We start from the raw sequence: 15529 nt of genomic DNA on the forward strand, positions 1-15529 counted from the left end.
AGCCCACCCATCACCCACTGCCCAGGAGTGAGGGACACTCACGGAAGAGCACCATCAAGAAGCGGGTCTCATTCAGCATCTGGGTCAGGCCGGCAGGTGTTAGCACCATCAGGTTTTTCTCCACCAGGATGTGCAAGGGCTGGGACACGTTGATGCTGGCTTCCTTGACGTCCACCTCTGGTGAGCCCTGGACAGTTCCAACACAAGAGGCCACTAGCAGCAGAGACATCCAGAGCAGCTCCATTGCTGTCCTGCAGGGGCAGGAACAAGAACAAGAACCCTTATCAACACAGGTGGTGGGGCCCCATGTCATCACTCCCTCTCCATCTCCTTCCCTGCCAGGTCAGTCCTGATGTGGAGAACATGGCCTGAGCATGTTCCACTGCCCCCCCCAGCGGTGCCCACAGCTCAGCAAAGCAAGCTGGCAAAGGAGAGGCAAAGCGTTAGGGTAACCTCAGGGCCCACGGAAATGGCGCAGGGTTAGTTCAGAGGAGCACGGTCCCACTTGCAGCAGCAGAAAGCCAAATCACATGCCAGCCACTCAAGCCCACTGGCTCCCCGGACACTAGGTGAGAATTTTTCGGATATGAAACCCAGTCCAGAATCCCAGGGTGAGCCTCTGGGTCTCAGAGATGACTGGTCCAATCCCTATCACAGCCTCTGCTTCATGCTCCTCCAGCTCCTGCTTGAATACCTCTGTTGATGGGCAGCTCACTACTTGACAGTGTACCCCATTTGATTTTTGAGCAAATTTTCTCAAGTGTAAATATTTCTTTTAAAACTAATCACCATAGGGGCTTCCCTGGTGGCGCAGTGGTTGAGAGTCTGCCTGCCAAGGCAGGGGATGTGGGTTCGTGCCCCGGTCCGGGAAGATCCCACATGCCGCGGAGCAGCTGGGCCCGTGAGCCGTGGCCGCTGAGCCTGTGCGTCCGGAGCCTGTGCTCCGCAACGGGAGAGGCCACAACGGTGGGAGGCCCGCATACCGAAAAAAAAAAAAGTAATCACCATAATGCACACTTGTAAAAGTTCCAAGCAATACAATAAAAAAAGTTAAGTAAAAAATAAAAATTTCTCCCATAACACCACCCCTGAGAAAGTGACTCTTAACAGTTTGGAATGAATCTTTACTGATGTTGAAAATGCCCATATGAATGTATATTTGAATGTACATATGTAAACATAAATGGAATTAGGTATGTGTACTGTTCATTGTTCCGATTGTCTTACTCAATGAGATGAAATATACCCCAGATACCTTCTGATAAGAGTACATATTAGATCTATAACATGATTTCCTTTCCTCTTTTGTTCTCATTCTTTTCTTTTTTCTTTTTATTTATTTATCTTTTTTTACAATTCTTATCTGTTAGAATGGTTTGGGTCAGCAGCTGCCTCTCTGTAAGTTCCACTCTCCCTGATAACATAGGTTTTCCCTAATAATTTAAAGCATAGGATCACTGTCACAGATCTTTGCATGTTCTCCACAAGCATAGAGCCATTTTCCTGTGTAGCATACAGACTACCCAAGTGTTTTAAATAAGAAGACGTATAGCAAGTTCAGATTAAACGTATAAGGACCTGAATTCCTTCGTTGAGCGCTGTATTCCTAGCACCTGGCATTTATGATAGGAAAATGAACATGAATGAACAGATACTTGATATTTCCCTGGGAAATATGTTTGGCACACTATCTGAGGATTTCTTAAAAGTAGATCTTCTATTGTAATTTTTTGGTCTAATATATAAAGAATTGTGACCAATTCTCAAGTGCTAAATTTTATAAATACCTGTAACTAAACATACTTGTCATGTACCAGGTGCTGTTTTAATGCATTCCATGTCATCACCTCTCTTACGACAACTCTACAAGGTAAGTATGGTACTATTATAATCCCCATTTAGTGAGTATAAAATGAGGCACGTAGAGGTTAAGTGATTTGCCCAAGGCCACACAGCTAATAAGTGACAGAGTCAGGTTTTAAACAAGGCAATCTAGCTACAGAATCCACACCCTTCACCACAATAACGTACTGCCTCTCTAGCGTCCCCCTGCAAAACTGATGTAGTGAACAGTGTTTTGAGACACTAACTGAGGCTTCCGCCCAACCACCAGCCCTGGTATCCCCCATTCAATCACATCCTGTCTCAGAGGGGAGGACCGAGGCTGGCAAGAGAGAACAGAATCGATTGGTTTAGGGCTGCAAAACAGGCCTTTGAAACTCAGCAGGGGCAAGACACTTGCAAGCCAGAGCTCCAGTTGCAAGAACTGGGCTTTTCAGAAAGAAAAGGGTTTTTGACTACTCAAAGTTTTATGCTATAGACTCTAGGTTTGGAAGAACATGTTGACAGAAGGAACAGTTACCTTCCCCAAAGGAGATAAAAGTGTGCCTTCCTAACAGGAGGGAGGAGAATGGGGAGGAGTGGCAAGAGCTTTGATGCTTCTGGGGTCCTGACAAAGGGGTCCTACCTTCTGTCCCTTCTCTGTGCTGAAACCCCAGCCCTGTCTCTTTTTGCGCACCACTGCAGACCCAGTCCCCAGTCCCATGCCCGCCCACAGTAATAAATCAATCACTACGTAGTAAGCTAGTATTTGAGCTTTACACTCATCATCTCATTAACCCTCACAGCACGTCTGGGAGGTAGGTCCAATTAGGATGCCCACCTTACAAGGTGGGGACCCATCCAAGAAGAAGGAGCGAGACTTGAGCTCAGGTATATCTGAGCCCCATGCCTATGGGTCTAAACCAGGGGTCGCAAACTATGGCCTGCTGCCTCTTCTTATAAATACAGTGTTAGAGGATCACAGCCACGCCCGTTCCGTCGCTATCACCTGGGGCTGCATTTACCACAGCCGCCGGGTGAAGTAGTTGCAACAGAGACCCTATGTGGCCAGCAAAGCCAAAAATATTTACTCTCTGGCCCTCTGCAGGAAAAGTTTGCTACCCTCAGGTCTGAATCACAATAGCACACTGCCCTCGTGCCCATACCTCATATTCTGGACTTTGGAAGTGGTCACAGATCCTCAGATTTGCAAAGTCCACTATCAAAGCACAGCACCTCCCTCTGCAGGATGGGTGAGTAGTCCTGTATCCCAGAGTAGTTGTGAGGGTTCATAAGGAACTTGTGCTTTATTAGTATTCACTTGGATTCACATTAAAATTCTCTGGGGAGATTTTAAGGCAATACTGATGCTCCTCTCACCCTAGACTATTAATTCAAAATTAAAGAAGACATACAGATGGCCAAGAGGCACATGAAAAGACGCTCAACATCGCTAATTATTAGAGAAATGTAAATCAAGACTACAGTGAGGTATCACACTGATCAGAATGGCCATCACCAAAAAATCTAGTAACAATAAATGCTGGAGAGGGTGTGGTGAAAAGGGAACCCTCCTGCACTGTTGGTGGAAATGTAAATTGATACAGCCACTATGGAGAACAGTATGGAGGTTCCTTAAAAAGTGAAAAATAGAATTACCATATGACCCAGCAATCCCACTAATAGGCATATACCCTTAGAAAACCATAATTCAAAAAGAGTCATGTACCACAATGTTCATTGCAGCTCTATTTACAATAGCCAGGACATGGAAGCAACCTAAGTGTCCACTGACAGATGAATGGATAAAGAAGATGTGGCACATATATACAAAGGAATATTACTCAGCCATAAAAAGAAACAAAATTGAGTTATTTGTAGTGAGGTGGATGGACCTAGAGTCTGTCTTACAGAGTGAAGTAAGTCAGAAAGAGAAAAACAAATACCGTATGCTAACGCATATATATGGAATCTAAAAACAAAAAATGGTTCTGATGAACCTAGGGGCAGGGCAGGAATAAAGATGTAGACATAGAGAATGGACTTAAGGACACGTGGTGGGAGGGGGAGGCTGGGGCAAAGTGAGAGTAGCAGCGACATATATACACTACCGAATGTAAAATAGATAGCTAGTGGGGAGCAGCACATAGCACAGGGAGATCAGCTCCGTGCTTTGCCATGACCTAGAGGGGTGGGATAGGGAGGGTGGGAGGGAGGCGCAAGAGGGAGGGGGTATGGGGACGTATGTGTGCATGTGGCTGATTCACTTTGTTGTACAACAGAAACTAACGCAGTACTGTGAAGCAATTATACTCTAACAAAGATCTATTAAAAAAAAGTTGCTCAAGGCGGGGTCTAGATATCTGTATGTTTTAAAAGCTCTCCAGATGATTCTTTTTTTTAACTTTCTATTTGGAAAATTTTGAACATACACAAAAATAGAATGGTATGGTATAATATACCCCCAAGGTAGCTCATCACTCAACCTCTGTTATTGTCATCACCAATCTTATTTCTTTTATACTCCCATCGACTCCCTGCCCTGGATTATTTTTGAAGCCAGTCCCAGGTATCATATTATTTCATCCATCAATATTTCATTATGAGTCTCTAAAAGATGAAGATTTTATAGTAAAACATAACCACAACACCATTATCACACTTAACAAAATTAACTACAATTTCCCATATCATCAAATATCCAGACAGTAAACTCCTGATTATTTCATAAGTTTTAAGTTTGTTTAAATCAGAATCCAATTGAGATCCACGTATTGTCATTGATTGTCATGTCTCTTAAGCCTTCCAGGTAATTCTGTCCTGCAGCCTGTAGGCTGAGAACCACATGGTCAGAAAAAATCAATACAGAGAGAGTTGAGATAAGGAGGAAGTCGGTGGAGAGCCTGGTTTTCTGGAAAGACAAGTGGTGCATATATATGATTCACATCTGCATTTCAGCCAAAGGGCTCACTACTGCTGAGCCCCATGGCCCACCAGGTAACATGACACTCGTTAGCCCTGGGTAAGTCTGGTACAGCGTGATGACTATTAGATGGAACTTTTGTTTCTAGTATTAATTCACCTTTGTTGACTTGGGAGAAAAGGCACAGCGTAAGAGCTGTGAGTTGAGCTTATTCAGTGTCTTGTTGAGGACTATAGCCTAGGGGGACAGCCTCTCAGATGGCTTGAGAAACTGCTCAGAAGGTGTAAGGGGGGAGGTCAGTATATACGTAATTTTGGTGAAGGAGCACACACAATCAAACACACATCTCAGCAAGGAACCAAAGCCCTAGTTATTGGTTTTAGTGCTTTTCTAAGTATGGGAAGATGCAAGAAATTGTGTCCATAAAAATTTCTCCTGAAAATATCTAACTATCTGAAGGCCTGTTCTGCCGGTTTTCCCAGACCACAGAGGGCCTCATTCCTCATCTTTGCCCTGAACTCCTTTCAGGGTGCGTTTAAGGTCAGCCGCCGCAGTGACTAATGACATAATTCTTGCGGAACTGGGTGGCGAGTGCCATTCTCTAGTTGGCACCTGTTCATTTGTTCATTGAATCATTTACTTGCAAAAGAAAGTGTCATCTAAAAGTTCTTTGCCTAGATGGAGACATCAAAGTACTAGAGAGTTAATTTTATTTTACAGAAAATCACTAGAATAACCACTTCTCAGTTATGTAAACGTAAGGCAGTGAGGGCCACCCAGAACCTTCCTGCAACTGACTATCGGCGACCCCTTCCAAACCCCTTGACACACAGAATCTCTTGTTTGGCAGGGGCAGGAGGGATTTGCAAAAGTGCCAATAGGCCTTTCGGAAAGAAACCTCAAGACCTGAGGTTGTTAGACCCTCTCTGAGAAATCTGGATAACACTTGTCAGAGGGACGGGAAGCCTGGGCCTGTGGTCTCATCTCCAACTCAGGAGACCTGTGCTGCTGTGCCCTCCCCCCAACCCAGCGGGTGACCCAGCATCTGAGAGCAGCCGAGGCAGTGGAGGCTGCCCTACCATGCTCTCCCCTCACAGGTCTTTGACACAGGATTCCCAGGGACTCCTGGTCAATTCACAGGGAGGGAGAAGTGCGAGACCCGCCGAGAGGGAAGAGCCAGGTTTCCTGCTGGCTGGAAATGCTTTCAGAGCCCCAGGTCTCACGCGATGGAGCTCGAGCCCCTTGAGCTGTGCAGAAAGCCCTCCACCGTCAGACTCTGCCCACTTCAGTCTTCCCAACTCCTGATCATTCATTCATCCACTCAATCACTCATTCGTTTGTTTGTTCATTCATCAAATATTTTTTAAGGTCTCCATGTGTGCTAAGTACCATTCTAGGTACAGAAGTGAACAAAATAGACAAGAGTTCTTGCATTCATGGAGCTTATATTCTAGAAGAGGGAACAAGTGAATGAGATAGAAAGAATACCGAGTATGTCACATGCTGGTAAGTGCTAAGGAGAAAAAGTAAATCAGAGAAGATGTGAAAGGGATAAGGTGAGGGGGGTATTGACATTTTAAATAGGGTCACGTAGAAAGCTTCACTCAGAAGCTGACATTTTACTGAAGGGAGCAAAGAAGTGAACTATTTGCCTTTCTGGGAGCAGGTTGTAGATGCGGGGTGGCAGGGAGAGTAATCTCTCTGTCTCCGTCTCTGTCTCTGTCTCTCCCTCTTGCACTCTCTCCTGAAACTGACTGTGGCCACAGCGCCATCCTACCTCATCACAGGGCTCCCGTCAAACTCTGGACCACATTCTGGCTCAACCCCTGGCACTGTTCCCTCAGCCCCACCTGGGCCCCTCTGTTCTCTGGGCCCGTGGACCTCAGTTCTCCCTGTACCTGCCCTTCTGGCCGGGCATCCCTTGCTGCCCCTCTGTGTCTCCTCAGGCACCGTCTGCCCCAGTCCCACAGATTCCAGCATCCTCCCCCCACCACCTACTCCAGGGGAGTGCTGTGATGGGAGACTTTTATTAATAAGACTGAGAATAAGAAGAGCTAACACGGAGGAGTTTCCTACCTGCCAGCCAGTACACTGACCACTGAGTGTGTGCTGTCTCCACCAGCGTTCCATACAGAGGGCCCCTGTCCCAGCACCGCCGGCCCTCGTCCAGCTGGAGCAGTGGCCTCCTTTCTGATCCCTCTACTTACTCTCTTTGCTTCCCCAATCCAGTCCTCACACAGCAGTTAGCAGTTTTCTTTTTAAACGTAATGCAGATCGCATTGCTGTCTTACTAAAAGGTCCATGGCTTGTCATCTCAGACAACCCAACCCTGCGTCTGTTCTCTCTGGCCAGCTCTGGCCTCCATAGCCCTTTTCCCCTCTGACGATGGCACTCCATTCTCTCCCCCGAGTCACAGGGCACCAGGCATGCTGGTCTCCTTTCCTCTCCTCAAGCACATCCTGCCTCAGGGCTTTTGCCTCTGCCTGGAACCCCTTACCCTTACCTTTTCTGAAGTGTCCCGGTACAAACACCAGCAACTCAGAGCGGTCTCTCCAGGCCACTCTGTCTCCCCAACCTCAGCTTTGAGCACTGTCAGTCACATTACCCCTGCTTGCTTCAAATTTTGTATTATTATTTCTGAGTACATCTTGTTTATATCTCTAACTTTTTAATATAAGAGCCTTTGTTCAGGGCTGTTTCCCCTCCTCCTAGAATGGTGCCCGGCCCAGATCTGGAGCTCAATGTATGTCGAATTAATGAATGAACAAATAACCTAATTTAATTGTCACACAAACCCCATGGTCTGTTTCAGTGGTTCTCAATCATGATTGTGCATTTCAATCTCCCCAGGCGCTTAAAAAGAACTTGAACTCAAAACACATTGGATTTAATTTCATTGATCTAGGGTCGGGTGAGTCTGGGCATCTTTTTTTTTTTTTTTTTTTAAGCCCCCTTGGTGATCCTAATGTGTAGCCATTTATGCTGAAATTCACACTTAAATTTATAACCTTCTTGGCAGAAGAAAGGCTTCCAGGGCAGGGCCCTTCAGTCAGAATTGCCATTTTCACTCAAGCTCATACCTGCAGGAAGCCTGGTTTTTCTCAGGCCCACTGGGGCCAAGGCAGGGCCCGGGGCAGCACACTCTGTGGCCCTTGAGGAGGGAAGTTCACTCCTGAAGAGCAGGCTCCTGGCTTCCCTTTGTGACCAGAGCAGGACCTGAAGGCAGCTGGGTGTAAATCCAGAGGCAGAAGTGGAGTCCCTTCCTGGACACACCGAGGTCAGAACATCCTCAGCAGCAATGTTCTGAGTTCTAGGGTTCTGGCCCTGGAGAAGAATAGGCCATTGTTGAGTAAGAGGGGGCCTTGCCCTGCCCATGCTGAGTGGGGGGAGGAGGGCTGGAGATCACAAGAAGGGCCAGAAACAAAACACACTATGGGGTCCTGGGCGCGGCATCAAAGGGGCCTACAGATTGGAATTTGGATGCCATCTCTGTTCCTAAGCAGCTGTGTGGTCTCAGGCATGTCACTTATGCTTTCTAAGGCTCAGTTTCCTCACCAGTAAAATGGCATACAACACCTAGGAGGATTGTTAGACGAGATGATACATGCAAAGTGAGTAGCATAGTACCTGTAAGGCAGGAAACCCTGTCCCAGTAATCATTTACACCATGTGCACGTGTATCAAACCAGCACAGCGTACACCTAAAGTATGTACAATTGCACCTGTCAGCCGTCACTCAATAACGCTGGAAAAAATAAAAACATATTTTAAAATATACTGAGGGCTTCCCTGGTGACACAGTGGTTAAGAATCCACCTGCCAATGCAGGGGACACGGGTTCGAGCCCCAGTCCGGGAAGATCCCACATGCCGCGGAGCAACTAAGCCCGTGCACCACAACTACTGAGCCTGTGCTCTAGAGCCCGCGAGCCACAGCTACTGGAGCCCGCACGCCTAGAGCCCGTGCTCCACAACAAGAGAAGCCACTGCAATGAGAAGCCCGCGCACCACGAGGAAGAGTAGCCCCCGCTCGCCGCAACTGGAGAAAGCCACGCGAAGACCCCACGCAGCCAAAAATAAATAAATAAAATAAATTTATAAAAAGTAAACGAAAACATACTGACTGTTAGAAAGTGATAAATCCTGGGGAGGAAGGTCAAGCAGAGAATGGCGGGCAGGAAGTGTCAGATGGGAGAGGGTTCCACTTTCGATGAGGCAGTTGGTTGAAGGTCCATGAGCTGAGCCCTGTGAGTGGCAAGGCAGTGAGCCATGTGGATGGAGCGTCCTGGCGGAGGAGCCCGCAAGAAGGCCTGAATCAGTGCTGGCTGGAGCCGGCCTGAAGGGCCACCTGAGAGCCTCTTAATATTCAGAAACTTTGCAGGCCGGTTGTTAAACTTTGATAAGTTGAAACTGGTGGGAATCAAAACTGGCCATGGTGGGAATTTTTAACCGTAGATACTGGCAAACACCACAAGTCACTTGTGCAGTTTTTGTTCTCAGAGAAGCACTTTACCAACAACCCCACCCCAAGCCAGGACTTCAAAGCCACAGGGAGACCACTGTGGCTGCAGCCCAGCGAGCCAGGTGAGAGCTGTTTTCCAGACTTTGCCTTTGAGCGACACAAGGAGCCAGAGGAGACTTTGTTCCTTTTAGTAGCTTTATTTAAGTATAATTTACGTACCAAAAATTCACTCATTTCAAGTGTACAGTTATTTGTATCCCTATTAATTTCTTTTAGTAAGTTTACAGAGTTGTGCAGCTCTGACCACACTCCAAATTTAGAACATTTCCAACAAAGAGATCCCTGTGCCCATTTGCTCCAGGCAGCTGCCAATCTACTTCCTGTCTCTAGAGGGTTCTGCGCAGAAAAGGGACGTGATTTGATTTATATTATTGTCACTGTTGTCTCCTTTCTGCTACAATATAATAAAGTTCCTGTTCTCTTTTTGGATTAGATGATGACCTGAATTTTCAGGGAAAATATCCCCTAGGTCTGGACACCCAGCAGGCGCTGGGGCTGGAGTACTATCTCCCAGGTGGCGGGGCCGTGCCCGCTGGCTCAAGTGTGCTGACCAGCTGAAGCCACGTGTCCCCCGCTGGCTTCGGGCTCTGCCTTCTCTTGGCTGCGTTTGGGGCCAAAGTTCCCGAGGGAGACTGAGTCAGCAAATTGCCTTTACCAGCGTTCCCAGGAGCCCGAATATTTACAGGCATTAAGGCCTGCATTCAGCTAAAGCAAAACCTAGAAGTCTTCTCACCTCCTGGGTTCAAGAACAAGGCACTGTGGAGAGAAATCCTTCAGCAGGGGGTGTCAGCTGCCCCTGAGGCCTTTACTGATTAAGCCTAAAGAGGACAGGGCCTGAAATGGCATTGTGCACTTGGGAAGGAGGCCTGGGATTCTAATTATCTGCTGTCAAGGGGCCCCCAGAATCCAGGAGTGAAAGGCAGAAGAAAGGGCTTGGGGCAGAGTTCAGGAGAGGTGAGGGGTTGGGGAGGGAGGTGAGGGAAAGGAAGTCCTGCCTCACATGCCGACCCCTGTTGTAGGGCTGGTGGCCACAGCAGAAGCTGGGGTCTAGCTTTCTGGGAGGTGAGACCTGGAAGTCACTTTTCCCCTCCAAGCCTCACTTTATCTATAAAATAGAGAATATAACACATCATACAGTTGTTATGAGGATTTAAGGAAATATAAAGCACTTTTCAAATGCTTAATACACAGTAAGCCTTCAGTAGATGACAGTTATTATTGCTTTTCCTGTTACCATGACACATTATTATTGTTGATTATTGTCTTCGTCTGTTTGGGCTGCTATAACAACAATACCGTATACTGGGTGGTTTAAACCACATTTGTTTCTCACAGTTCTAGAGGCTGGGAGGTGCAAGATCAAGGCCCCGTGGGCAGACTGGTGTCTGATGAGGGCGTGCTTCCTGGTTCAGAGCTGTATCCTCAGCAAGAAGAAGCAACAGGGAGCTCTCTGGGGTCTCTTTCATGAGGACTCCACCCTCATGACCTAATCACCCACCAGCAGTCCAGCCTCCTCACACTATTGCATTGGGGGTTAGGATTTAACATACGAATCTGGGGGGGACACAGACATTTAGTCCATGGCATTTATTACTCCCATATTCTATCATTATTATTACCATGAGGAACTTGGCAGAAAGAAACTGGGGACACAGTCCCGAGGCCGCTGCTTCGCTTCTCAAACTTGAACGTGCTCGACTCACCTGGGGTTCCTGTTAACATGCAGATTCTAATTCCACAGGTCGAGGGTGGGGTCTAAAGCTCTGCCTTTGTAACCTGCTCCCAGGTGACCGCTGAGGTCCTTGGTCCATAGGCCACACTCTGAAGAGCCGGGCACTATAACTTCTCTGTCCAATACAGTAGCCACTAGCCACGTGGAGCTCCTGAGCACTTGAATGGGGCTGGTCTAAACTGCAGTGTGCCTGTGAGTGTAAAACGCACATTGAATTTCAAAGAATTAAGAACAACAACAAAAAAAAATGTAAAGTAATTTCTCTAATAATTTCTGATATTGATTACATGTTGAAATTATAGGATATAGCTAGTTAAATAAAATGTATTATAGTGAATTTCACCTGTTTCTTTTTACTTTTTTGAATGGAACTACTAGAGAATTGTGTATTACACGAGTACGTGTGGTTCACATCGCATTTCTTTTGGAGAGTGCCGCCCTGGAGTTCTCTTTCGCATTGTCAGGCCAGTTCAGGGTTTGCCAAAGGCTTTTGGAGGGATTCGCTTTGAAGGACTGAGCCTTGGGAAGCAGGCTCTGAGTTCCTGCGCTCAGATCCACAGAGATCCCCAGACAGTAGAGGTGGAGGGGCTAGACCTCATGTCCAGGGAGGAGAAATGATCAAAATCACACCATGGAACTCAGACTAAAGCCCAGGACTCCGCTCTACAAGCCGATATGTGCCGTGCTCACCCTAGGGCTGACCACAAGCTTCTCTCCAACCTCAGAGTCTCCCTGAAGCCCAGAATTCATGACGATGCTCTCTCTCCTCTTTGGTGATATGGCTAAGAGGACTGGTCCTCCAGGCTCTGAGAAATGCCTGGGGTATCTGTGTGTCTCATGGGCAGCTGCCGCCTCTACCTGTCCCTCAGAAGATTGTGGCCACCTGGGAAATCATCAGCCTGGGCAGACAGCCAGTGCCTGAGTACTTCAACTTTGCCCATGATGTGCTGGGTGTGTGGAGTCAGCTGGAAAGGGTGAAGCTCACTGTGTCCCAGGGTCCATCTTGAGCGTCAGATTCTGTCCACGCTTGGGCACCCCAGTGAGACTCAGGGCTACAAGACATGTGGACATTTTGACTTGGGAGTTTCTCAAGTCCTAAAATTTAAACTGTTAGCATTTAACCTTAGAAAAACAATTACAACCAAGTCTTTGAGCCTTAGACACCCTTGCCCAATCCCTAGTGTGTCTCACATTCCTGAGCCCAAATCACACAGGGAGAGAGTTACGCCCCTTTGGATTCCCTTCCGACCATTCTGAGCAAGTGAAGGAGAAAGTTTTGTATGACTCCTAGTCTGTTTTTAGTATCTTCCTCACGTTGTGCACATCCCTTTTAAATAAGGAGAGAGCTTGGCTAAGGCTCAAAGCCTTTCACAGATCACAGCAGATACACAGAATTGAATTCAGATGATCTCTATTTCTTTGGGTATCTCTGTGCATTTGCTTCCTTCTTCATTTTCCCTTCCTTATGTGTCTGTTGTGCCCCTCTCTGAATTCTATGTTAAAGGTACTTTTTATTCGTAGTAGGAGAATATAAAATTTATCTCAAAGAAATTTATTTATGTTAATTTTAAGAAGAGCTTGTTTTTAAAAAAAGATGAGACAAGTACTACTGTGAGTAGATGTAATAACAGTCTACTGTTAGTGGATATGGTAAAATTTATGGAGGTGGTGTGAGAATGACTGAGATGTAAAAGCAAGCTTTGCTGTCAAATAGATGTGGTTCACACGCTTGAAGTGTGACCTTGAGCAAATCCCTAGGCTCCTCGGATCTCAGTTTTCTAACTATAAAAAGGGACTCATATGCCACTTGGAGCTGTGTGAATTAAATGAGAAATAAGAGATGGAGTCAGGGTGCTCCTTTCCTGTCTACAGAGTGTAAGCAGAGTGAGCTTACACCAGGCTCATCCTTAGAAGACTTCTCCTAATGAAAAAGATCAAACAAATAGGGTTAAGTCAGAAAAAAGGATGGAATAAGGACTTTCTAAAATTTTTTTTCTCCAAAAATAGCAGCAATAAAAACCTTAGAAAAGTGGTCATAATCAACTTTTCAGAACTCTAGAAACTAGCCAAAGGCTAGAGTAATCCAGGAAATATTTATTAAAGAAAAACTTGTTACGATTTTGGTGTATCTCAGTGAACACACCCCTGAGATATTACCTCATTATGTAAAAATAACATATCCTTCATGACTATTCTGACAGAAGTTTAAAACACATCTGATGTTTAACTTTCAGGAACAAAGAACTGACAGAAAATAATAGCCTCTACATTATGCATGCATTTAAAAGCTTACCTGAAGTCTGCCTTTTATAAAGGAATAGTATGAATAAGTAGAACTGCACTTTTAAAAACTTATTTGCCATTAAGGCAGAAATTATAAAGTTGCAAAAAAATGACAATACATCCCAAAGTGATCTACATACTCATTGTAAGCTTTACAAAAATTCCAGTAGACTTCTTTGCAGAATAGACAGTCTTGTCCATAGAGTCATGTGGAAATGCAAGGGACCCATAATAACCAAAACCATCTTGAAAAAGGAACACAAAACTGGTGTATACACACTTCCTCATTTCAAAGCCTACTACGAAGTTACAGTAATCAAGACTGTGTGGGAAAAAAAAAAAAGGCAATGTGGTACTGGCATAAAGATTGGCATGGATGAATGGGATAGACTTAAGGATCCGGAAATATACCCATAAATCTATGGTCAATCGGTTTTCAACAAAGGTGCCAAGAAAATTCAATGGGGAAAGAATTGTCCTTCCAATTAATCGTGCTGGCACAACTGGATATTCACATGCAAAAAATGAATGTGGTCCCTACCTCACACTGCATACAAGAATTAACTCAAAAATGGATCAATGACCTAAATGAAGGAGCAAAAACTATAAAATTCTTAGAAGAAAATATAAGTGCATATCCTGAATTAGGTAATGGTTTCTAAAACATAAGCAATGAAAGAAAATAAATAAATCAAACTTCATGAAAATTTCTAGTATTTGTAGATCAAAGTGAAAAGATAGCCCACAGAATGGGAGAAAATATTTGCAAATCACATATCTGATATACATATATAAATCATATATATGTACACACCTATATACATGTTGCACATATTTGCCATATATATAAAGAATTCAAACTCAACAATAAAAAGATAAACAACCCAATTAAAATATTGGCTAAGGATTCAAATAGGCACTTCTCTAAAGAATATAAACAAATGGCCAATATACACATGGCAAAATGCTCGACATCTTTATTCATTAGGGGAAGAAAATCCCAACCACAATGAGACACCACTTCACACAGAGTGACACAGTTAAAAACAAAAACAAAACAGAAACAAAAAAGTGTTAAATAAAAGAAATAAACAAAATAAAACAAACGAACAAAAACAAACAAAAAGTGTTTGCTAGGGCTTCCCTGGTGGCACAGTGGTTGAGAGTCTGCCTGCCTATGCATTGTGCCCCGGTCTGGGAAGATCCCACATGCCGCAGAGGGCCATGGCCGCTGAGCCTGCGCGTCCAGAGCCTGTGCTCCACAACAGCAGAGGCCACAACAGTGAGAGGCCCGCATACCGACAAAAAAAAAAAAAGTGTTTGCTAAGAAAGGTTAGCAAAGATGTAGAGAAATTAGAACCCTCATACACTGCTGGTGGGAATGTAAAATGGTACAGATGCTGTGGAAAACAGTTTGGCAATTCCTCAAAAAGTTAAACATAGAGTTAGCGTATGACCTAGCATTGTGCTCCTAGGTGTATATCCAAGAGAATAGAAAACATATGTGCACACAAACACTTATACACAAATGTTTATAGCAACATTATGGAAGTGGAAGCAACCCTAATGTCCATCAGCTGATGAATGGACAAACAAAATGTGGTCTACCCATACAGTGGAATATTACTCAGCCATTAAGAAGAATGTAACACTGACACATGCTGCAACATGGATAAACCTGAAAACATTATGCTAAGTGAAAGAAACCAGACACAGAAGGCCACATATTGTATAATTCCATTCATGTCAAATATCCAGAATAGGCAAATCCATACAGAAAGTAGACTCGTGGTCGCCAGGGCCGTGCTAAGGAGAGAATAGGGTGTGACTACTGATCTGTGAAATATTTCCTTTTAGGATAATGAAAATGTTCTGGAGTTAGATGGTAGTGATGGTTACATAACTTTGTGAATATACCAGAAACCCTTGAACTATGTGCTTTAAGATGGTGAATTTTATGTTAGGAGAATTATATCTTAATTTATAAAAGGGGAGGACACAACAGTATGAATTTTAGTCTATCTTTTGCATTAAAAAGATGGTATGGAGAAAAGAATATACTTGACATTTGCCTAAAGAAACACTGGAAGGATTTGCAAGAAACTAATAATATTGGTTACTCATTGAGACAGGTGAAGTGGGGAGCAGGTGGATAGGCACAACGGCGGGAGAAGACTTCTCAAAGCATATCTTTTCATATTTTGATTTTTGAACCCTGTGAATTTAATAACTGTTGTAAAAATAAAATT

The 15529-nt window shown here is 44.8% G+C and overlaps 1 protein-coding gene across 4 annotated transcripts in view; it reads right to left on the reverse strand.

Annotated features, from left to right (window-relative positions):
* Positions 1–9087, reverse strand: part of PDILT (protein disulfide isomerase like, testis expressed) — a 45909-nt gene extending 36822 nt beyond the window's left edge. The window contains exons 1-3 of one of the 4 annotated variants that reach the window (XM_032606931.1): positions 8868–9087; positions 7825–8068; positions 43–251 (exon numbers count right to left, since the gene is read on the reverse strand). In XM_032606931.1, coding sequence (XP_032462822.1) covers positions 43–244 — 202 coding nt within the window. In that variant the 5' untranslated portion in view covers positions 245–251; positions 7825–8068; positions 8868–9087. Of the gene's footprint in view, positions 1–42; positions 252–7824; positions 8069–8863 lie in introns of all 4 variants that reach the window. The other 3 variants (XM_032606932.1, XM_032606930.1, XM_032606933.1) reach the window with 3 other exon arrangements.
* Between the last annotated feature and the right edge of the window lie 6442 nt (positions 9088–15529).

This window comes from Phocoena sinus, chromosome 15 (assembly GCF_008692025.1).
Source record: "Phocoena sinus isolate mPhoSin1 chromosome 15, mPhoSin1.pri, whole genome shotgun sequence".
NCBI classification, from domain to species: Eukaryota; Metazoa; Chordata; class Mammalia; order Artiodactyla; family Phocoenidae; genus Phocoena; species Phocoena sinus.